General features: G+C 41.0%; 1 protein-coding gene across 5 annotated transcripts in view; it reads left to right on the top strand.

Moving 5' to 3' along the window:
- Positions 1-22,536, top strand: part of MOBP (myelin-associated oligodendrocyte basic protein) — a 206,098-nt gene that overhangs the window by 157,224 nt on the left and 26,338 nt on the right. For all 5 annotated transcript variants that reach the window (XM_040696044.1, XM_015281726.3, XM_015281727.3 and 2 more), the window contains 7 exons: positions 1,007-1,143; positions 2,453-2,533; positions 3,149-3,246; positions 3,552-3,632; positions 5,188-5,337; positions 16,476-16,653; positions 20,297-20,946. In XM_040696044.1, the coding sequence (XP_040551978.1) occupies positions 1,007-1,143; positions 2,453-2,533; positions 3,149-3,246; positions 3,552-3,632; positions 5,188-5,337; positions 16,476-16,653; positions 20,297-20,946 (1,375 nt within the window). The remainder of the gene's footprint in view (positions 1-1,006; positions 1,144-2,452; positions 2,534-3,148; positions 3,247-3,551; positions 3,633-5,187; positions 5,338-16,475; positions 16,654-20,296; positions 20,947-22,536) is intronic.

Here is a 22,536-nt window from a genome sequence, read left to right as displayed (position 1 = left end):
GTGTTTTGGTTTGGTTTTCACCTAATGCCCCAGATTTAATAAATGGAGTTAAACCGTCTGAATTTCTTCAAGTCTGGAAGTAATGAGAGTTCAGCACTGCTGATAGCATCATTTCAGTATGGGATCACGTATTGGCCCTGGATGCTAGCCTTAGTCTTTTGTTTTCTAAAATCTTTGTGTTGGGAATAATCTCTGCTTCATTATGTATTGAGCTCCATGAGCCTTTCAAGTTGAGACCTCTATTTTAGTAATTAGTGCAAAGGGGGAATTACCTTTGCAGCCTGTACTAAATACTGTTTTATACAAGGTGTTTTCATGTCATATCAAAATATCTTGCTGCCTGCGCTTGTAAGTGCAGTAAATTAACTAAAAATGAACTATATGGCAATATGCAAAGGAACAAATGGACTCAAGCAGGGAAGAGAACATGCAGTGTAAGTTCATGGTCACTGGCTCAAACTTATTTCTCCTTGCGTGCATTTGGGTAAGTCAGCTTTATTTTATAGGGGGACCTATACTGCTGTTTATTTGTTCTGCTTTGAGGTTCTCTAAGTGGAGTAGATTTTGCCAGCTCCAAATAGGAGCAGTGATGCAGTTTTAGGAAAAACTTTGTGGTGTGCAAATGGACTAATCTTTTATTATCTGTAGCTCTCTGGACATAAAGGCTATTTTTAAAACCTTCCTGTACTGTTCCAGGGCTTGTTTATACCTTGCAGAAGGCTGTAGTGTTGAAATTATAATGTAACAGGGAAGAACAACTGTTCTAACAGCAGCAAAACCAAACCTTGAATAAATTGCAAGCAGGTATTTGCTCACTAGTTACCATTTACTTTTTGCCTTGGTATATCAGATACGTGCAAGGTACAAGCTGTGAAGACTTACTCAGAAATGAATACCTTTATACTCTGACACCAAAAAGATCCCTTTGCATGTAAGAAAATAGTAAACTGCCTGGTTTTGTTTGTTGTGGAATAATTCCAAATATGTTGTTTACTTTTTGTTTTAGGCTCTTACGGACCCAGTCTCTGGATTGGTACTATAATAATGTGAAGAGCCGCTTCAAGTGTTTTGGAAGTGCCAAAGTCCTGAAGAATTTATACAAGAAGCATAGACTGGAGAGTGGAGTTTGTCCTGATGTAATAGGTAAGAGCAGCTGTGTTCATCTGTTATTACCTCACCTGCTTCAACACCAGAACTGTAACAATGAAAATTAGCATGGGATACATTCTGTACGTCTAAGTTGACCCAAACTCAGTTTGTCCTCAAGGTTTTGCTATCATAAAGATCTCAAACTGGCCAAACTTTATTTTTATAATGGTGTCTGTAAAGGGTTAAAAGATGCCGATGAAGAATTGATAGCAACCTTTAAATGAAGAGACGTGATCCTTCCTTAACAATAGAGTTACAGCGCATTACCCCATAAAAATAGTTGGAGATGTAAAATAGATTCTAAGTGGTGCTTTGTATCATGCTGGTAACTTTAGTGAATTAATTAAAGGTCAACTAGACGAATGTCTGAGATCTCATCGGCTTTATTGGACCAAACATTTTCCTAATGTAATTCTTTCAAATTTCTACAGCAACTGTAGCTTTTCTACAGTCTTCAACTTTTTCTGAAATTATATGGGATGGCAAATGGCCTCTGTAGTCCCAAGTGAAAATTCCAGTTGTTTCTCATGAATGTTGCTGTAAACTCTTTTAGGAAGCAGTGACTGATGCATTAATTTCTGATTTGTTAGTCTTTCTGCTGTACCTGCATCAATTTGTCTTTGTAGAGAAGATTCTCTAACAGCTGAGGGCAAATATGTGTAAAGTCAAGAATACATCAGTCAGGATGGAAGTAGGGCTTAAAACTGAGGGTAGGGATCCTTCAGAACTTTGCTGTGGTAGACTCTCTTTCCTTAAGCCACACTGTCATTAAATTTGTCCCTGAGTGGGACAGTGAACGGTTCAGTGACAAGATGGAGTGGCATGTGCTCTATCTGTGAGTCCTTTCTGAGGAAGGTCTTTGAGTCTAAATGTCATGGCTAACCTTCCTCCATGTGACTGTTAGGTAAACCTTTTGTTCCACTTGAAGATAAACACTAGCACAGATATCTAGGTTTTGTCTTATTTATACAGCATTGCCCTTTGAAGTAGAATCTATTTCAACCCCATGTCATATTAAAAGCAAATTCCAAGTGCTTAACTTTCACCGTATAAGTTTTATATTCTAGTAGCTTCTTCCTCTTTTACTGTACAAGTAATTTTTGAGGACTTTCATTTAATAAGAGTCATATTTTGTGCAAAAATTGCTGCAATCATGCTTTATATAAAAAGGTAAGAGGAATTTTCCAGTTATCCCTCTTTATGTGTGGTGCCACTGTACCTCAAGAGAATATCCTCATCTAACAATGTCTCTGCTATGAATGGGTATTTCTTACTAACGTGTGGTGCTGTCTTTTTTGAGCAGAAGGAGGTTGTTTTGAAGGAAGCTTTGAAAATGATGGAAGCATTTGTGGCAGTGATTCTACATTCTACAGGGAGACAGAAGGTACACTGCTAAAGACTCGTTTGATTAAAGCACAGTCCTTAGACTTTCCATTACTGGACAAATGGCCCAGAGTGCTGAGAATTCTTGTTTGCAGATCCAGCCATCTTTTAGCAAGAACATTTAGAAGTATACTAAAAATCCTTTGTGTTCATATGTGCCATGCTGAGACTTCATGCTTCAGTATTCAAGAAATTACACGCTTATTCTGGCATGATTTTCTTAATGTTCAGTATTTGCTGCTTCTCTCCTACTTCTTTTCCTATGTTCATGTTTTTTCATTTATTTTCTTATATCCTCTTAGAGCTTATAGGAAGCTTATGGATTTCCCCCTCTGATTTCCTCCTTAGTTACTGGGTTCTAAGATAAGCAGCATAGAAATGACGTGTTCTATGGTATTTAATATTTGTATTTAAGAAGTTACATGGAAGTTGATTAAAAAATTGCCCACTCTCTCTGAAGGTGTTTATTTTGCTATGCACGATTATGGGTCGAGGAAGTAAATTTAGTCATGAACAAAACAGGATTTGAAGAAAAGTCTGGAACATGGGTCTAAATTTTGCATTCTGTCATGTGAAACATAATGAACATGATGATTTCAATTTATTCTTCACCTAGGACACAGCATGATGGATACCCTTGCTGTGGCCTTACGTGTTGCTGAGGAAGCAGTGGAAGAGGCTATTTCTAAGGCAGAGACCTACAGTGACAGCCTGGTAACATCTTCTAATACAGTTTAATTTGAACAGAACAATTATATTTTAATTTGGTAGTGGTACTAAAAGAAGTAGATATAAAAGAAACCATGAAAGAAGAGTAGTAACTTATGTATAACCTACAGCGTTGAGTTCTATGAACTTGTATTCAAGATGTTGTGTTTCAGAAGGTGACGTGTGATGTAAGTACATGCAATCTCTTCCCACAGTGCCAATAGGACATATTGCCCATTTTCTGATCTATACAGTTTATGTGGGAAGTCTACAGGTATTTATTGGCAACGACATATCTCTTTTTCATGCAGGACAAGCAGAATGAGGCTTGTTACCTGCAAGAACACAAGGAGGATCTCATAGAAGAGCTGGCCACAACCATTGTGCAGAAGGTATGGCAAGCATTTTTTACCTTAGCTTACTTAATAGCCAAAACATGATACTTTAATCTAGTGAGCTTGGGCTCTAGCAGAAAAGAGGATAACATCAATGTAGGATGTACACAATAAATGACAAGCTGCAACCCTAACTATCACAATCAAGGCTTAACCAACTATATCTGACAGAGACATTATTATACATAAGATTAATTTAGTACATAAACTGATGGCCTACACACTCAGAGCTGAGCGATACAATCTCTTTGGTCTGTGATATACTAACAGGGAAGAGAAGAACCCTATTTGCTCAAACTTAAAATCTGTATTTGCCAAAAGGCACAAAATTTTCCCCTTTAAAGGAACAAGCACTTGACTATACCAACTGTACTGAACTCTGCATCTATGAAACGTAGAAAGAATGGATCATTATGAGACAAATATTAACAGTAATATCAGAGAGACACAAAAAAATCACAGAACTCGTCTGATTTGTTTGGCTTTTTCTGGGAAGCTTTGTCTTCTGCCTGCAAAGCAGCAGGTGACACTAATACAGCACCAAAATGGAGGGCTAGTTTGGAACAAATAACTGAGGTTGCCTGGCCAGTCTGGAGCAAGGCTAGACAAACATGACCAAACTGATTCTGAGCTTTAGTGATTAAAGAAATAGCCATGATGGAGGGTCAGTTTCCCTCCATGTGAGCTAACCTCATTACCACATCTGTATATGGGATGCAGCATTTAATGATATATGAATGACAAGAACAGGAACATGTGTTTACAGGGCTGGCAAGAAGAGCTAGAAGAGCAGCAGCTCAGTGGAAAATAATCTTACTTATTTTTTAATAGGGATCTGAGAAGATCAAGTCTCCGTACTAGGTCTTTAATAGTTCAGGGCCTATATTAGTTAAGCTTGAATTGCTACTCCTTTTGTCAAAAGCTGCCTAGCAAGATCTTTTATAGGATAATATTCTGTGGATATTTTAAACTGGGGTTGGGAAACGTATGGAAATGAAGCACAGCAGGAAGTAATCTGTTAGTGTAGGGGGAAGGTGGCTTATCTGATCTGCTCTCTCACAAGACAGTCAAGATTTGCAAGAACAAAAACAGTGTCTAGACACCTAAAATCTCTTTGTTTTAAGTAGAAATGTTTCTAGATGTTGTAGGAGCCTTTGAAATTCCCCTCATGCCTACTATTTTGTGTTTTTGCAAATGTTCTTCTCTGAGAAAATACCTGACATTAGATGCTGCTGATGCTTTAAGTGTTAGGGTAGGAACAGGTTTCCACGTTTATTTAATTCACTTCTGATGTTCCTCTAGGCACTGATGATGATTTATTGTACCGAAGCTTGTGTGCTTGCATGCTGTGTGACTTCAAATGAGAAGTGTGCATGCAGCTTGTCAACAGTTATCCTTGCATGAGCTGGGAAGAAAAGCAAAAGGAAACTGTTCTTTCTAGACAGTTTGCCTTGAGAAAGGGTTAATGTTGTGTTCTCCATGAAAAAATACCTTTTTTTCCTCCCCCTCCTTCCATATCCTTCCCTCCCGCAACACTCCCCCAACCTTACAGATTATAAAGAAGCAGAAAGGCAAAACTGAGCAGGCTGAGGCTGACTTCGAATGGCCGCCATCCAGAAGCAGTGGCCTGGCATCCGTTGCTGTTTCAGATCAGAGCATGCTGACCTTTCCTGGGAGTCGCAGGGGGTCATACACATTATGGGTGAGTGACTAAGAGAAAATACTGATGTTTTCTGCTGCACAAAGCTGCAGTATTGAAATCCTGGATGAGTATGCCTCCTGCCTGCGATGATGCATATGGACTTAAAAAGAACAAGCATTAAATGCGTGCATTGACAGGCGCATCTCTCAGTTTATACTTCTCATAGGACATTGTGGGTTAGGGAAGTATATCACGGACACTGTACTGCATTGGTGAGTGCATTAGGGAAAAACAGGTTTATTCCAAAAGTGGTCCTGATGCTTGATTTGAATGCTAACAAGATACCATGCTTCAGCGTTTATTCCTTAAACATTTTTATGTTCACTTAGGTTTTATTTAGATTTTTGCTGAATGTTGTCTTCTACCATGCTAGATTTCTTTATATTTTTGTTTCTCCTCCATCTTAAGGAATACAGTCACTACCAGCAAAAAATAATAAAAAACCAATTTCACAGCACCATTTATACCTTACACTAAAGAGTATTTCCTCTTCCTCTCACTTATTTCTCACCACAATGCCTTTAGTTCCTGCTTATAAAGCTGGAGAAAATCTGACAAGCTGCATTAGTAACATTATAAGAAGAGCAGCTAGGGAAAAGAAGTGAAAATAAGACATAGGCTTGAATAGGTTGTTTCACAACTGGAGAGTGAAGACAGTGACAGATGAGTTCCAGTGAATTTTGATAGAGTGGTATAAGCTGCTGCTCCTGAATATCCTGCTGCTGTGCTCATGCATGCTGCTCCCCCACAGCAGTGCCTTATCTCCAGCTTAGTTTGCCAGCTTATGCTGCTAGTGAAAATAGATTTACTCCGGAATATAAGACTGTGGGCCAGAATTGCTGAGATATGAACGAGAGTATCCCCCCATCTACTTCCAAATTGGAGGAGCAGTGCCTTTAAGCTGCTGCTGTTTACCGAGCTATCACAAATCAGAGTGGGCATGTTTAAGCGCTTTGCTCTGCAGCTCCTAGGCAACTTGCTTGTAGTACATAGGAGCCAGGAGAGGGAGAGTTGATTTTTGTCTTTGACACAACCTAGTTTTCTTTCTGGAGTTTAAGGTCAAGGCCCAGGGGCCCACACTTGTCAAATGCCCAGTTATTACATCAGAAGCCTGTTGCTGTTTTGAATTTGGAGAGTTAAGCTTGAACCCAATACATTTAGAAATTATTTTCTGAAATAACAAGCTTGAGTCTCGAGTTCTCACCATACGGAGGTTCTCGTTTGCTTTGAGAAAGAGGAAATTTTCTGGAGGTAGTCTTCCACAAGCAGGCTTGTGGGAGAATGTCATGCTAAGATGAGAACAGCTGCAATTAACAGCTTGAAAAGGTCTGCAGCCATCAGTCAGTACTAGAGTTCCAGGCATGGTCAGCGGTTTATAAGAGCTTTCTATCTCTTAACAGGTTCTTTCTCCAAATTCATCATGTTTTGGTTTGTTTTCCTGTAGTGCATCAAATGAGCTCCAGTGCCTTTCTCCCCTTCCGTAAATCCAGTTTCTGCATTTTGCTTTGCTGGGATCACTTTATTGTTTGCTTTTGTCTTTAAACTACTACTAAAATACTTTAAAATGTGTCTATTTTTGACTTGTTTTAAATAGAATCATAGAATATCTAGAGTTGGAAGGAACCCATAAGGATCATCGAGTCCAATTCCACACAGGACTACCTAAAAATCAGACCATACGTCTGAAAATACTGTCCAGACCCTTCTTGAACTCTGCCAATCTCAGTGCTGTGCCCACTGCCCTGGGCAGCCCGTTCCATGCCCACCGCCCTCTGGTGCAGACCATGTCCTTCACCCCCCAGCTGCCCCTCCCCTGACACAGCTCCATGCCGTTCCCTCAGGCCCTGTCGCTGTCACACAGAGCAGAGCTCAGCACTGCCCCTCCGCTCCCTGTGAGGAGCTGCCTCTTTCTCCTCTGTTTATCATTTGAGAAAGCTGTCTATGCTGACAAAAGTATTGCAGTACTTTGTCTTCCCAAAATGAAAGCCTGGATTCCAGAGGAGCTGGCAGTTAGGTCCACGACCAGATGTACGTTCTATGAAAACTTCCTTACACCCTCCCAGGAGGATTTTAGAACTCTTATCCAAATTTGTGACAGCAAATCCTTATGAGCTCCATTGCAGTAAGTGAAGCTTTCCGAACTGATGGCACTGATGTTCACCAAAATAATGCAAACCCTCAATTTTCCTGTATGCATCCTGTCATTGAGCTGTATGTGATTGTTGTCATAGTTTGAGCAGAGATTAGCCACAACAAGCCTAAGGGAAGGGAAAAAAAGAGTGTTTTAAGTTTGCTGTTACAGAGGCTGTAGTTGTGTATATACTCCTGTTTCCCTGTAGGGATTACTTAAGCAGAGTTGGGTCTGCTTAAGACTTTGTTTCAAAGTCTTTGTTACAAAGCAAAGAAACAACTCAGTCCTTGAAGTGAGCAGATGCCAGATAGATTAAATGTGAGGGAAGGAGAAATTATTAACAGAAATATAAATCCACAGAGAGTAGGGAAGTAACAGTCTCCAACATTAAGGCAATTGGAATTTCATACATTTGAACTGGAGATTTATCTTAAAGCAAGTGTTTGTATTTATCTTCTCTGTAGAACATAGCACACGTGGCTTAGCTAGCATAATAAAGCTAACAATGTTGTTATGTGCTGTAACACTGGCCATTAGAAACCTGTATTTATTACTGCATTGCACTGTATTACCAGAAGCTGTGGTGATCCCAAATAGTGTGGTTACACTGGCCGAGCACTTTTTTTCTGATCACGGCTACTTACATGGAGCTCATCCACATCATCCAGATAACTCCAGTGGGTACCCAAAATCACTAGTTTTCAAATGACTGTTCCATATGTTCGGTTATCTCTTTGTAGACTTGCACTGTGGAAGCCAACAGACTGGCTGCATGAGACCTGCTTGATTAGAGGGAAATCTATTGATCTCCTTTGTAATGAGTTCATCCCACCTCATATCTCCCTGAGATATATTACTGATTGTTTAACTGCAGTATTATGGTATGGCAGTAGCTAAAAATACTGTCTTTTCCTTTTTTACCTCTTTGATTTCTTCAAGATCCCTTGTCTGTCCTACAAATATATATATATATTGTTAGCACAGCTGACTATTTTATTTCTCCATCTCATAAAAAGAGATAGATGGCACCATCTGTTTCTCATTATTAAGCAGAAGCCGTATAGTGCTGGGACAGGAGGAGCCTAATGTGATGGATGGGTGATCCCCTGCTCCTTCTGTCCCTTTCTGCCCCATACGTCACTGCCAGTGAAAGCAAACGACCAGTTGGCACACTGCATCCCATTTAAACACTGATGGAGTGCAGGCATCCTGGTGTGCTTTAAGTGCTGTATTAGCGGTCTTTACTTTACAGCTAAAAGATTGCATATATAAACAGAAGCTCATCCACAATTTATAGTATTTAAAACAGCTAGGGATATAGGGAAAAGGAGGATTTCATTAAATACACATGATGATGCCCCTTAGGAGAAGTGGAAATTTACTGGTTAAGCTAATTATAAGGTCCACAGCGTACTATGAGTTGTTTTGTTTTCTTTTCTGTTCTTTGAATGCTGTAAAGCCTGAGGTTCAACACTGCTTTGGAAATCAGGTTTTGCAGGTGTTCTGTACCTTTGTAAGTTTGTCCCAAATAAATACTTGGAGAACACCTTTTCAAGGAGGAGCTCAGTTTAACAGTCATGTAATGCAGCAGGAGAGCCTCTTCACATGAGGGAGGTGTAATGCTGTAGGAAGTTTCTGCCAACATCAGTTCTTACCTCTCAACAACTTTGTGTCAGAAAAAAAGTGTACTTACGTCTCATTAGTATCATAGGTAGTGTCATAGATGGAGCTTCCAGCTTTTATGTGTCAGCAGGGATCAGAAAGTTGCACAGAATATGTTGCCTGGACCTACTTCCAGTAAGGCATGCGTGCTTTAATGCTGGATCCTGGTGGGTTATTTGCTATCTTGCTTCCTTACAAGAGAAGCCAGCTTCTCTACACAACCTATCACAGAATGGGAAAGAACAATAAACCCTGAAGTGGAAAAGCCCTTAGTAAGCTAGAAATAATGGATCTTTTTAAATTCACTTCTACTTTGAGCAGACCCAACTTTCTCTAAGCATTTTGCAGGTTACAAATCCTGCTGTCATCTACTGGCTTGTCAAGCGTAACATTGAAGTCTCATTGGAAAACTGATTAGGGGCTAGCTGACCATTTGGCACTTCATGCATTTCAGATCAATTCATTCCTGGATGTAGTAATCTGGTTGATTTCCTCCCTTCCACTGCAGTAGAAGGATAGGCTTCAGCTGCTTTTGCAATACTATCCCGGCACTCATTATCACCTTTTAAGGCCTCAGGTGGCTAAATAATCAGTGCAAAGCTCAACATGGCAGCATTGTCCTTTTTAAGTTGTGTAGTTTGAATTTGTCTGAGATGCAGCTCTAGCAGAAGATTACTCATTCTTGGCTGTGTAGTACTCTTTGTGCACTTGACAAACATCCAAAAAGACAGCTTTGGATTCTAGATATATGATCAAGCCCATGCAGGCCTAAATTCAGCTGAATTACTTTTACTGCCAGCAAGCCAGGATAGGTTTTAAGGCATGAAAGGAAATAAGAGAGGGGATAGAGAAAGGTGGTTGTTCTGCAGTGTTATTTTCTGAAGAACATAGATCGTATGTGGTTCTTCCAGCTTTGTTTTGTTTTAAAGATGTTATCGTAACGCTGGTATCACCAAACCTTAACATCTGATTTAAAACTTGGGATGCTCAGAGAGAGAGAGGCTGCCTGACGCTTTATTTTTAGTTGAAATTGGTGTATATTATCACAGAGAGGAGCAAACAAACATGGAACACTAAAGATTTCTCTGTTGTGGAGCTGTTTGAGTCAGGTATGCAGTGATCTGTGATGGGTGAGTGCTCTTCTGAGCACAACTTCACAGACAAAGAATGGGACATGAAAGGTTGTGTGGGTATAAGTCTGTAACAGTTGATGTACCAGAAACCTCTATAGACTTGCTCACATACGTCCATGCTATTGATTCAACTAGCTCTTCTATGCTCAGAGGAAAATCCTAAATTGTTAACCACTGAAGTGCAATAGAAGGATGTTTATACTCACGTGCTGGAACCAGTATTTAAATATTCCTTAGTACTAGCTTAAAATCCTTTGCTTTAAAAGCAACAGTGTTTTCCATTTCAGGACTTTGTTACTGTTTGGGAAAAAAAAAAGTCTATCAAACACTGTAAATTATATTTCTGTGTGGTGCTGTGTAGAGCTTTTTGTGTGCTCAGCTTCAGTGGGCTTATTGGGGAATAATCCCCTGTCACTCTCCATTGCAATCTCCAGCTCCTCAGGGTCAGATAATCCAAGCTGAACCAAAACAAATGTGCACCCGAACACAGCTCTATGTGTTCTTCAACAGCTGCGCAGTTCGTACTGCTGATGGACTGAGCGCTCCTTTGAACTCCCTTTAAAGGACCAGAGATGTTGAGGGGAATGGCTGTCTGAGAAGCCAGTGGCAGGATGGCAAACCCACCTGCCTGGGTTTGCCATCACAAACCTGAAGAGCAACCAGGCTGCGTCTGTGGCACTAGCAAGGAAGTTGGCTTGGGCAGCCCTGCAGGAATGGGTGCTCTGAGGCTTTGGCAGGAGAGGGAGCAGTTCTCTTTGCTTTTTTCCAGTCTGTTTTTCAAGAATTTGCCCCAGTAGCTGGGGCACATGCTGCTACTCAAGGTGGTGTTTCAGGAGGGGATGATACCCTATCCAGGATTTGGAGCAAGGTATGTGGGATGGAATTTTCCTTCAGTTGAGAGAGAAAATCTAACTTTCATCTGCCTGTTCTTGCCCCTTTTCAGAAGCCCTAGGGTTGCTAACAGATCCTTTGCCACATACAAGATTAACTAAGGAACAGATGCTTGAAACCCTTGGTATTTCACACCCACTGCTAAATGTCTGGACTGCATACATTTGAGCAGAGGGAAAAATCACTTCCAGGGATAAATATGCTGTGGCAGAGTGGCACCATTCTCAGGCTCATCTCGTCTCCTTCCTGGTGTGGGAGTTCTCATACCAAAGGATGCATTATCTGTTGATGTTTAGGGACTGCTACAGTGCTTGTTCAGGTGGGTGGGACCTGCTGGTTCTGTCTGTGCACTGATTGTATTTATAGAGCGCAGATGAGAAGCGAGTGAGGGTTTTTGCTTCTAACAGGCGTAGCTGTAAAATTTGCAGGCATGGAGAGAGGTATCCAAGTCATCTGTGTTTGTGCTGGCAACTTCAGGCTGCGACACTGAATAAACAAGGTGGTCTTCAAAGCTCAACCCGGCAGCTGCCCCCAGGTCCAAGCCCAGAGGTGAGGTCCCAGTGCCTGCGGGGGTTCCTACAAGGGAGGCCCTGCAGCTGCCTTACCTTTGTGGCACCGCAGGTTTAAGAGTCCTTTATCTATTCCAGATAAGTGCAGATAAATTAGAGTCTTGCTACTTAAAATAGACCAAAGAAATAGGGTCAAATGGAAGAGAAGTGAGGGGAAAAACATGCATGATCCAGAATATTCTTTGTAGACCTCAGTTAGTTGCTTTTGGGTCCTATTTTGTTATACTACTCTGGCTTCTGTTTAAAAGCAAGAGGAATTACCCACTAATTACACCATTTCATCTTTCTCAAAAGAATGTAGAGCAAAATCTGCATATTCTCCCTCTAAATAGTATGTGCACATACATGACAGCTATTCAAGGTAAACAATCCATGGTTTATCAACTTCAGATTCAGTATTCCCAAGTGTGTTTTTATAAAAAAAATTATTCTTCCTTAAGATTACTTATTCTGGTTTTAGTTTTTTAGTGTTGCAAAGCATGATTTATAAATTGTTCCAGATGTTCAGGTGATGGAATGTTTATGTAATAATAGACTTTGCATGTGATTAATTTTTATCCTTCTTTAATGTTGAGAAATTGTGTTACCTATACAAGACTATACGTAGAAAGCAGATTTCTTTTAGTGCTATCCCAGAACAAGATGAAGGCTAAGTTTTCTTCATTAAGACTTTATAATTATGCAGCAGAAATTGCCTGAATAGGTGGGGGAAAGAGAATAATACAGTGTTTGGGATTTCTTTTTGAAACAAACGTCTCACAGCAGGTGCCAGTAGGTAGGATTCGGTGGGCACCCATTTAACTGAAGCTTTGGGAATGCTATAACTGTATTTTGTGTGCTGTGATGTACTGCACAGCAATTCAACATGCAGCACAGACCTCAGAGGGAGCAGCATTTGTGGGGAATAGAGCAAATGACCTGTATGGTTGCAATGCCATCTGCCGATGTATAAATTAATTGCAGGAACTAACAGTTGCAGTACTTCGGTGTCTGACTGCAAACAGGACAGGACAGCCTTGTAATTTGCACTTGACTGACAGGTTATCACTCTCTGACAAAACAGAACCTCTGGTTAGAAAAGGTACCAGTAGCTTTAGCTGGTCAAGAAGGGTCCTCTTCACCTTTCATGTCTTCATAAATCGAAGCTCCTACACTTCTGTCTCCTTTTGAAAGTCATATTTAGGCTGTTGTATTATTTGGATTCTTGTGGCAAATGCACTGGGTTGGCTTGTCAGTCATGAGGTCTAACTGCTGTTCAAGTTTGTAGGCAATTGGTAAAGATGGAGGGCCAAGACTCCTCCATTCAGTCAACACATGCCCCTTTTTCCAGTGCCAGCTGACCCAAGGGCCTATCAGTGCAGCTGGCCCTCCCTCAGTCTCCCCTCTGCCTTTATATACAGCTATGTGGAGTACCAGGTAAGCTTCCAGTCCTGTTCCCTCATGTGACAGTGCAGTCAGCAGGCACATATGTGGGCTGGTAGCCCACACAAAACCCCCATAGCTGTGCAACAGCTGAGTTACCTGTGCCAGCCAAGGTTAGAGCTTTTGCTGTGTAACCTCACCTTAGATGACTGACTTTCTAGTTTGTCTCTACTTTTAATTGCAAAAGAAACAAAAGGAGGTCGTGAATCATTTTCTCGTCAAATACAGCCACCAATCAGGACAGTAATTAGTTAGTGATGGATTTACAGGCAATGCTTGCTTTTGTGCTTTGGAAAAAAAAAAAAAGGGCATATCTATGCCACTGTAGACTGATTTGTTCTCATGTCAGGATGTACTTCTTTGTATTCCTGCACCAGGCTTAGGTATTGGCACGCCTTTTCTTATAGTGATCAGGACTACCTGTGGTTGTACCAGTCTCTTAGGGGAGAATATTTACACTTGCACTCCACCCATACATGTCTGAATAAAACAATTCCACTGTGTGTTCTTCCAACCTTAACTGGAACTGGCTTTCAGAGCAAGAAACGGCTCAATCCTTTTATTTACAGCTTAACCGGAGCTTATTAGAGCGCTGCCATTTCTTGGTCTGTCCAGATAAAAACAATCAAACAGCTGTAAAAGTAGTAACGAAGTGTGCTAGTTCAACAGCCCCCTGTACGGAAGCACCATTTCACCCTTTTACAGTGTGAATGCAGAGGTGCAGTAAAGCCATCCTAGCCTGGCATTACTCTTCTCTCCTTAAACCCTCTGTGACACTGAATCACGTTCAGTGAGAAGAGGTAGCAGAGCATCTAAGACAGATTTCATGAAAAATCCAAATAAGGTATAGAAAAAAGGAGAAGGATGGCCTCAAGCCAAGCTTTAGAGGCCTCTTTTTTTTCCTTTCCTGTATTCAGAGGAATTTTCCTGAGAATGAGCAGTAGATTCAGCCTATTACTGGTTTTGTGCTGTCCACAGAAAGTTGACAGAGGCTCTGGAGGCAGTTTCCCTCTGGCCTGACCCAAAGGCTTCAGCACACAACTTAAGAGTCAAGTTGTCTTCAGTAACACATTTCCAATGTGTTTGAGGTCCTGGGCTGCTATAGCACATTGAACAGCATGCTTCCCTGTCTTTCAGTGCTGTTTGTCAATCAGGCTCTTAAGCTAGCCCTCTTCTCTTTAAAATCCTTCATGGTATATCTTCTAGTCTGTCTGAAGTATGTATCTGCCTCATGGTGTATATGCACTCGAGTTGGCTTTAGGTTGCACAGGGGGTACTGCTTGCAGCAGTGCTGCAGAGGAAGAGGTCTTCGGGCAGGATTTGCTGAGCTCCTTCCCTGAGATTTGCAACCCATGCCAGGCTCTGTGTTATCGCAGCGAAGCTGTTAGCAGATCTCAAGTTAGCTGAGAGCTAAGTGCAAACACTGCCATTGCCATGAAGCAACCTTACTGGGATGTTTATGAAATGGTGAGTAGGCAGGCGAGAAGCTGCCATTTAAACAAAACACTAGTTGAAGTTGTCAAACCTACAGATTATACATAAATAAGGAAAAGCATGTTGCTTTCATTATCTAAGCCCAGGTTATCATTAAACAGGCTACTTAAGTTTTCCTGATTATTTTTTTTTTCTCCTCCTTATGATTCAGTTCTTTAAGTAATAAGGGAAAATAGAGACTGTAGGATACTACTTCTTCTGGGATCCTCAGCGTATCTTATCCCTTTGTTTGCCATGTTCTTCTTAAGGGGGTGTTCTCAGTACTGGGCAAATGGAGACAGCCACAACCACATGATATTCTCAATATGTGACTGCTTTAACACAAAAATATCAGAGGGTATGGCAGATGTGAATTGGTCCTAAATAGCTGCAGAAATGTGTAGTTTTGCGGTTAATGGTACTGCACTGTGATTCTGTAACGGGAAGATTTATAGTTAATTACATCTCTGGCATGGTCCCACAGGACAACACACAGGAGCATTTCAGATGGGAGGAAGCACCGCCAGAACAGCCATGTAAACATTGCTCCTACGGCAGCAAGGACTCCCAGCAGTGTTTATGCTTACCTGGGAATTGAAGGGACTTGGAAGTATCTTAAAGACGAGTTATCCTTTTCCTCATCTACAACAAGTGCAAAGCAGAGCTCTGATGTAGGAAAAGGCCCTTTTGAAGTTAACAGATTTAACCAGTTATTTGTAAAGTGACCATCAGTTAAAATGTGCAAATCTTTCAGAGTACCAGCCTGGCCTCTGTAAAGAAGCCAAGCAGTTGAAAGCATACTTCTTAATGCAACCCTAACGTAGAAACAATCTGAAAACTCTGTAGTGAAGGCCTACACAGAGTTTTTGAGTGGTAAAAATTTCTGAGAGGGAGAAGCTAGTTGTCGTTCTAAAAAGTGATCACTTCTGCCATTCAAAGTGCCTAAACACACAGTGCCATCAAAAGTAAAGCCGCTAAGGAAGGAAGGAAAATTGTGCAGTCCAAAATAGTGTCAACCAGATGTTAAAACATGATTTGAGCTGCTGCAATCGTGTTTCTAGAATTACACGTGTAATGTGAGAGTGAATTCCCTTGAAATCAGCAGTGCACTGCCAGTTATCTCCACTTTTTGACAATCTGGCCTATTTTAAATACGACTTATGTAGCTGATTCCAATGCCTGAATCAAAGCTAAAATGTCTGTGTGTGGATCCAAAGGAAGACCCTTTCCCCTCAGTCACAGTCAGGGCTCATTAGCCAATCACAGCCATATGTCACCTCATTTTGACTTGAAATGTGACCTTACTGCAAAAAGATAGGTATGTAATTGCACGAAACTGCCCTGCATACTGTGCGATATGTATATCCTAGCAAACAAGAGAATTTGGCATTCAAATCAGTTGAGTTGCAGATTTATTTCTGGGGAGCAGGCTGTTTGTTTGCATTTTCTTCTTAATTTTTAACTTCTGAATATTGTTGCAACAGATGGCCTGTTGAGCCAACAATAGATCATCATGTCTCACCACAATGGGATCTCTTTCTGGCGAGCTTGAATTGGAACTGGTAGCTATCAGTCCTCACCAAGCACGTTCGGAACAGCTACACCTTAATTGCTTCTTTCCATCTGGCCCCTGGTAGTACAAACAACTCCCTGCCTCCTTGCATAACATCAGAAAGACACATGGATAAGCAACCTAGCACTGAAACAACTCTTTTGAACGCATTAAATTCCATTTCTGGACGCTCACAGGCTCCACGCTTCCATGGGTAACAGAATGTTCATGCTAATTACAGAAAAGAGTTTGATAACTAAATATTTCTGTTATTAAATTATGCTCTTTGATTTTTATTCCCACAGAGGTCTCAGTCAGCATTCTCCCTGGCTAGTGAAGATGCGCCCAGCAAAGGACTAGACCCTGCATCGTCTGTGACTGAGGCTCTTTGGAGGCAGCAGAAAGGACAGTTCAAGAAACAGAAGGAACGCAAGCTCTCTGCGTTACCCAGCTGGAAAAGTGTGGACAGGCTAAATGAAACAAGTAAATATTTCTAGTACGAATATGATTCTTTTTTTCAGTTTTCACTCCCATTGTTATGTGTAATAGGGATTAGGTACACAGCCAGTGCACGTTGCCAGTAAGCACACACAGTCAGAATCCACACTAAGGTCTCTGTTTTGATTCTGTGCAGAATCAGGTGCTGGGTGATCTTTGCAAAGCAAGCACATCCCCAACTAGAAGGATGGTCACTAAGGTATAACTTACAAAATAGTTTACAAAACTATTTCCCTTGACAGCTTCTAATTGGTTGCTCTGTTTCATCTTTACTGTAGAAGCATATTATGGAGCTAGAAGGTATCCCTTGTCTTGGGAGGGGTAGCTGCTGTCTCATCTCCATCTTTTTTCCATGTTGGTGGATGTGATTTTTATTATGTTAATAACCCTTAACGAGCCTAAAGGTCACTTATAGGGCATTTTCTCTTCCTCTTTTGTTGATACTAGCACATCAGCACATGCTTGACATGCTTGTGGTCAAGTAGTTTACCTTATCACTTGTTTTTCACTTCTATCACACACATAGAATGGCAGAATCACAGGGGTTGAAAGGGCCCTCTAGAGATCAGTGGGTCCAACCCCTCTGCTAAAGCAGGTTCCCTACAGTAGGCTGCACAGGTAGGCATCCACTGTATGGAATAAATAAGACATAAAGCAAGGGCCTAATCTAGGGAATTTCTGCTGGCATCTGTGCTTGCAGAGGTCACATGTGAAAACGTCTATGTCTGTATGTCTGGTAACACTGAGTGTGTCATCATTGCACTGGACTGTATCATTGCTTATCCTACCATTGTTTTTTTGCAATAACAGATTCAAAATTTGGGCCTTTGGGAAGTTGATTTTGGAGTATTACAAAGCATGAGGCATCTAACTTGGATGTGTTTCAGAGCTTTTAAGATACAGGAGCCTAAGGGCTCTGTTAGCTTTTTTTTTTGCCTAGTTATTTGTCCTCCAGAGTTTGCAGATGCCTGTAGCCTCCCTTCTGTTGCACAAGTTAATGTTTGTGAGGCTACATAGTGAACCAAACAGTGAAATAATTCAAGTTTGAGATTTCCCTCACACGTTTATTTTCTACCCTGATGCATTCACCTGTGCAGCCCTGAGGGTTTGATGAAGCTGTATGGGTGAGAACTTCACAGACAAGCAGTTCCCCTAGATTAAATGCCCTCTCTCTCTGTGTACATTGGATATGAATGTGAATGTGAAAAATAAGTGGAGCAGCATCATAAGTTAGCCCGATTACTAAGCCAGCACCATGGGTTAGAGTGCAGTTCCCTGCTTGCTTCAAGGTGACATAAGTATAGTCCGTCACTGAAGAATGTGGCTTCTGCTATTGGGGTGCCAGTTTCCTCTGCCTCTCTTGTTCTGGCCTTACTGTTCACGAGGCCACATCAAGTAACTGCTGCACAAAAGAGCAGGTTGGTTTTCATCCTCACAAACGTGCTAATGATCATGTTTGCACAATGGGAGATACTGAACTGCTCATTTCAGCGGCAGCCCTGGCTCCAAGGGACACAGCAGCAGAGCTGACCTACCTCTTGCTGTTGTTCCTCCAGGACACAGGAGCTGCTCACTCCTATGCCTTCTCTTGAGGCAGCTGTAGAGCTGCTGCATCTGTCTGATCCCTGCAGCAATCCCTGATGGGACTTTCCATCAATTCCATTTGTGTTTCTCTAATGCCAATTGAGTGGTATTAGAGAACCTGGGAGGCTGGAAATTAGACAGCATGAACAGTGTCCTCTACCTGAAAACTGAGTGATAATAAAGTAGTATTAAAATGTGACTTAACTAAGTATCCTTTATTTGTGAACTGTCCCTTCAGTCTCCTGTCGGAAGTGTTGTTTTCCTGGGCATTTTAGTTGGAGGCCTATTTTCAGTAAAGCAGTTAATTATGTACTTAAATTTAAGAACCCACTTTGATCCCATTGAATTCAACTGTTCAGCAATTTAGTGCTTAACAGTTGCTTAACCAGAGCAGAATGGCAAATTGACCCAATTTCCTTTCAGGTGCTCTATTCAGAAGATTTGCTCTGTTTCTTTCATCTAAGAACCATATCTGTGATGAAACTGAGCTGACTGTAGAGCTTTTATTAAATAGCTGAGTGTGCTAATATGTGTAAATATGATCTTACCCATGAGTAGTAGCTTGTATTAGGCTGCAGAAAATGCAAGAAATCTTAGCCAAGAGTTTGAAGTGGTAACATTAGTGGGCTTTTGTAGTTGTGTAGCCAAAAAGCAGTTCACGATTCATTTTGATTACACTGGTTTAAATGATGACTCAGGAGACAAATACAGACTTTGCACTTTTTTTCCCTTATTGTAACAGTTTCCTAATGAGACTTCTTAAAATCTATTTTAATTTTCTCTTGGGTAAATTATGACGTGCACCCTAAGAACTGTGCGCAAAATCCATTCTTTCAAATGACTTTGGTTTGGAAAATTGGAAGGACCCATTTCATGTGACTTGAAGTTTTTTGAATGTAAATTTCTCAGTGGGTTGCCTTTCCATCCTGCTTACCCTCTAAGATGTAATCAATTATTATCCTCTCCTTTCTTCAGATAACTGAGGATGATTCTTATGTGTAGTTGCTAAACAAACTCAAGGGATATGGTTTGGGAGAGAAGAAAAACATAATGGTATGGGAATCCCCTGCGTTACTTCTGTGTAATATGGCACAGCTGAATTCAAACTCTTGTGGAGATTTGAGTCTCCCAGAGCTGATTGCTTTGTTTGAAAGGAGTGAAGTTTTTAAGGAAAGGTGGTCTTCTTTCTCTCAAAGTCCTGTGCTGAAATTAGCGAGCATTGCTGGAAAACATAAGAAAGCTTCTCATTTGTGAGAATGGTTCTCATGCTTGATATTTTGTCTTCATCCTATATCAGCTATTATAAGAGTGTATATCAGCTGGAGGTCTTTTTCTGTATTTAGTAACTTTCAATACATTTCTCTTCCATATCCATAGCCATCTCTGTTTTATTACAGATTCATTTCAGGCATCCCTAACACCTTTAGGCAGGTCTGTTACCCATTGCATCCCTTATTTATTTATTTTTTGTCTTTTGTTGATCTTGAGCCTAGATTTCACTGGTTTTACTTTATGGCCTGTAGTGATTAGGCTGAAGGAGATTCCCACATCTCTTTCAACATGTATCCTCCGTCTTCTCCAGAACACAGAGCTCTGGCTTGGTTGTTCCTTAAATGGAAGCCCTTTCAGAATCTGGCTCATACTTTGTTGTTGTTCTCCATACTTTTTCCATCTTTTCTTTTTGAGATGAGGTGCCAAAACTGCATGCAGAAACAAAGACATATGCAAACTATGGGAGTTATAGATGTCTGTGTACTGGTGTTCCTTCATCCTTTCCTAATATTTATTTCAGAAAAGAAAAAAGTTTGGTTTAAGCAATCTCATATTTCAAGTTGTCATCTCCATGCCTTTAAGTGGTGAGTTCTGATCAGAAATACAGAAGCATATCTCAGAACGTGAGAGAATTCATGGTAGCAGCAACACGTGCATTTGTCCACTGAAAGCTCCAATCTGTGGCCAGTTAATTGCAAGCTGGCATCAAGAGCTCTTCACACTGTGATAACGTATGATATCTGAAAAGTTTGTTGTTCTTTCATTTTCATAGATCCGCCTCCTGTTTTACAAAGCACTGATGGAAACTGGGTAGCTTTGCAGAACATCTCTTTGCCTCGCCCTCGAATGCTTGCCAAACCAAAGAGTCAAGTGTTTGAAGCTTTGGAGAATGAATCCAGCGTTGTGTCTGCGTATGACGAGATGGGCTCAGACAGCGAGGATGATTACGACTGGAACGTGGCCTTGAACAAGCTGCGGCGGAGACCTCGGCAATTACCAGATGACTTCTATTGTACCAATTCCCAGTATGATTCTCAATGGGCTTATGGCAATGATCAGTACCAGGCAGTCACCTCACCTTCCTCTGGGTTATACACCAATACTGAGACACTGTTCTCTGATTCTGAAACATCGTCGGTAAACTCTTCCCAGGAAGCTAAAGGACCTAGCAAACTTCTCTGGTTACAAAGCAGAACTCAGAGTGATGTGCCCAGAATGGAAAAAAAACATTTCCATGGAGAACTGGATGTAAATTTCAACCCACAGGCAACCAGCTTGGAGTATTCAGATAGCAGTGAGACTGAAGAAGTTCAGTATGATCTAGAGAAGAGATCAAGAAGATGGAGAAAGAACAAAACAATCTCTGAAGAGTCATGTGAAGGAAAAAATCACACAAAAGCCAATGTGAAGAATTTAAGTCAGGTAATTGTGATCTTACTGAATGCAATCTAAAGAAAAATTATCTAGGCTAAACTAATTAAACTGTGCTGGCAGTAACATGTGAATTGTGAGTGGGAGATGGAATGTTCTTGCAAGCCTTATCTTCGTCATGCCTCATAACCAAGAAGAAACAAAAGGTAAAGTGTTAAATATACCATGAACAGGCTTTGCTTCTTTCTCAGATATGCCACTTCCATCTGATCAGTCGCATCAGTAATGCTGAAAAATACAGTGCTCCTTAAGAAAAAGTCAGGGTTTGCCAACAACCAACAAATGTTGCGCTATCACCTGTAGATATTTTTTTTTAACTCCTTTGTTCTTGGAATAAGAATTAACTCGTATGCCTGGGAGTCCTCACCGTGCTGTTTGCAAATGTCCTGGTATAGGATAAAGCTAGTTAGTGAGCAGTAGCAATTCAGGAAGGAGTGATTTTGAAATATGGTCCATATACTGTCTGCTTTTAATTAATCACTTGATTGTTTCAGTTCTGGTGTGTTACAGTGAGTGTTCACAAGCTCTACTTCCATTTAACTGATGTGCCATTTGATTAAGAAGCAAACAATGTTAGTGCTCTAACTTGGAGGAAAAAAAAGAAAAAAAACCTGATCACAGAACTTAAAGACAGCAAAGCACTCCCCAAACATTTCTCTTAAACATGTAGGAGATAACATGAAAGCGAAGAAGTCTTCTGTTTAGGATTTGTTCAAGCCAGAGGCTGGTATTACATAAGGAATCCAGTTGTTCCCCAGCATTTACCAGTCATGCAAGCATGCTTCTGAGTCTGATGGAGGAGAATGCTGACCCCTCGTCCAGTTCCATTTCTTGTGTCCTACTCCTCTCAACTCATGTAGCTGGATCATTGCTGCAATGCTGCAGTGGTGAGTCTGAAGCAAGGAGCTAAATGCTGTCTTCTCCCTATACTTCTGAGCACATTCTTATCTTTAAAGCTGTCTGAGCAATGTTGGGATGTCTGGAATTGTTTGCTTATGCTACTAGCTCATATCTCTCCTGGAAACAACTGATACGTATCTCTCCTGGTACAACTGATCATAGGTCAAGATCAAGGTTCTAGGATTTAAGCAGACTTTTGATGTAGGATAAACTATAGTTAATTCTGTATCTATCCATCTGCTTCTAGGAGGCAGGTGTGGGTGTTCTGCGCTGACTCACTTACAGTCATGTCCTCATATGTTTATGAGCTACAGATTTTGAAGGGGACTTTCATATGTGATATGCTCCAGCAGCACTTCAGTGGCCATTAACGACCTCTTAGAACGTCAGATGGGATGACAGGAATTTTCCAGGGACTCCACAAGGACTGTTTTGTACATAGACATCTGTCTTTCCATTTCTGACTTTATGTATTTGTGCATGTTCTGTGTGTGTCTATCTCATATTGTGGCTTCCTACATTCCTCTGCTCTGTTGTAGATAAGTCCTGCAGATGTTCATCCAGTGCAGAGCAGAGAAGCTGGGTGTCTCCAGACACACGTGACTGCATCCTTCAGCAGACTAGCTTGCGTCTCAGAGTGCAACCTGATGCAGAAAACGATTGCTCTTTTCAGCTCTCTTA

This window comes from Gallus gallus, chromosome 2 (genome assembly GCF_016699485.2).
Source record: "Gallus gallus isolate bGalGal1 chromosome 2, bGalGal1.mat.broiler.GRCg7b, whole genome shotgun sequence".
NCBI lineage: Eukaryota > Metazoa > Chordata > Aves > Galliformes > Phasianidae > Gallus > Gallus gallus.
Note: the sequence above shows the minus strand (reverse complement) of the source record. Positions and strands in the feature narration are given on the sequence as shown.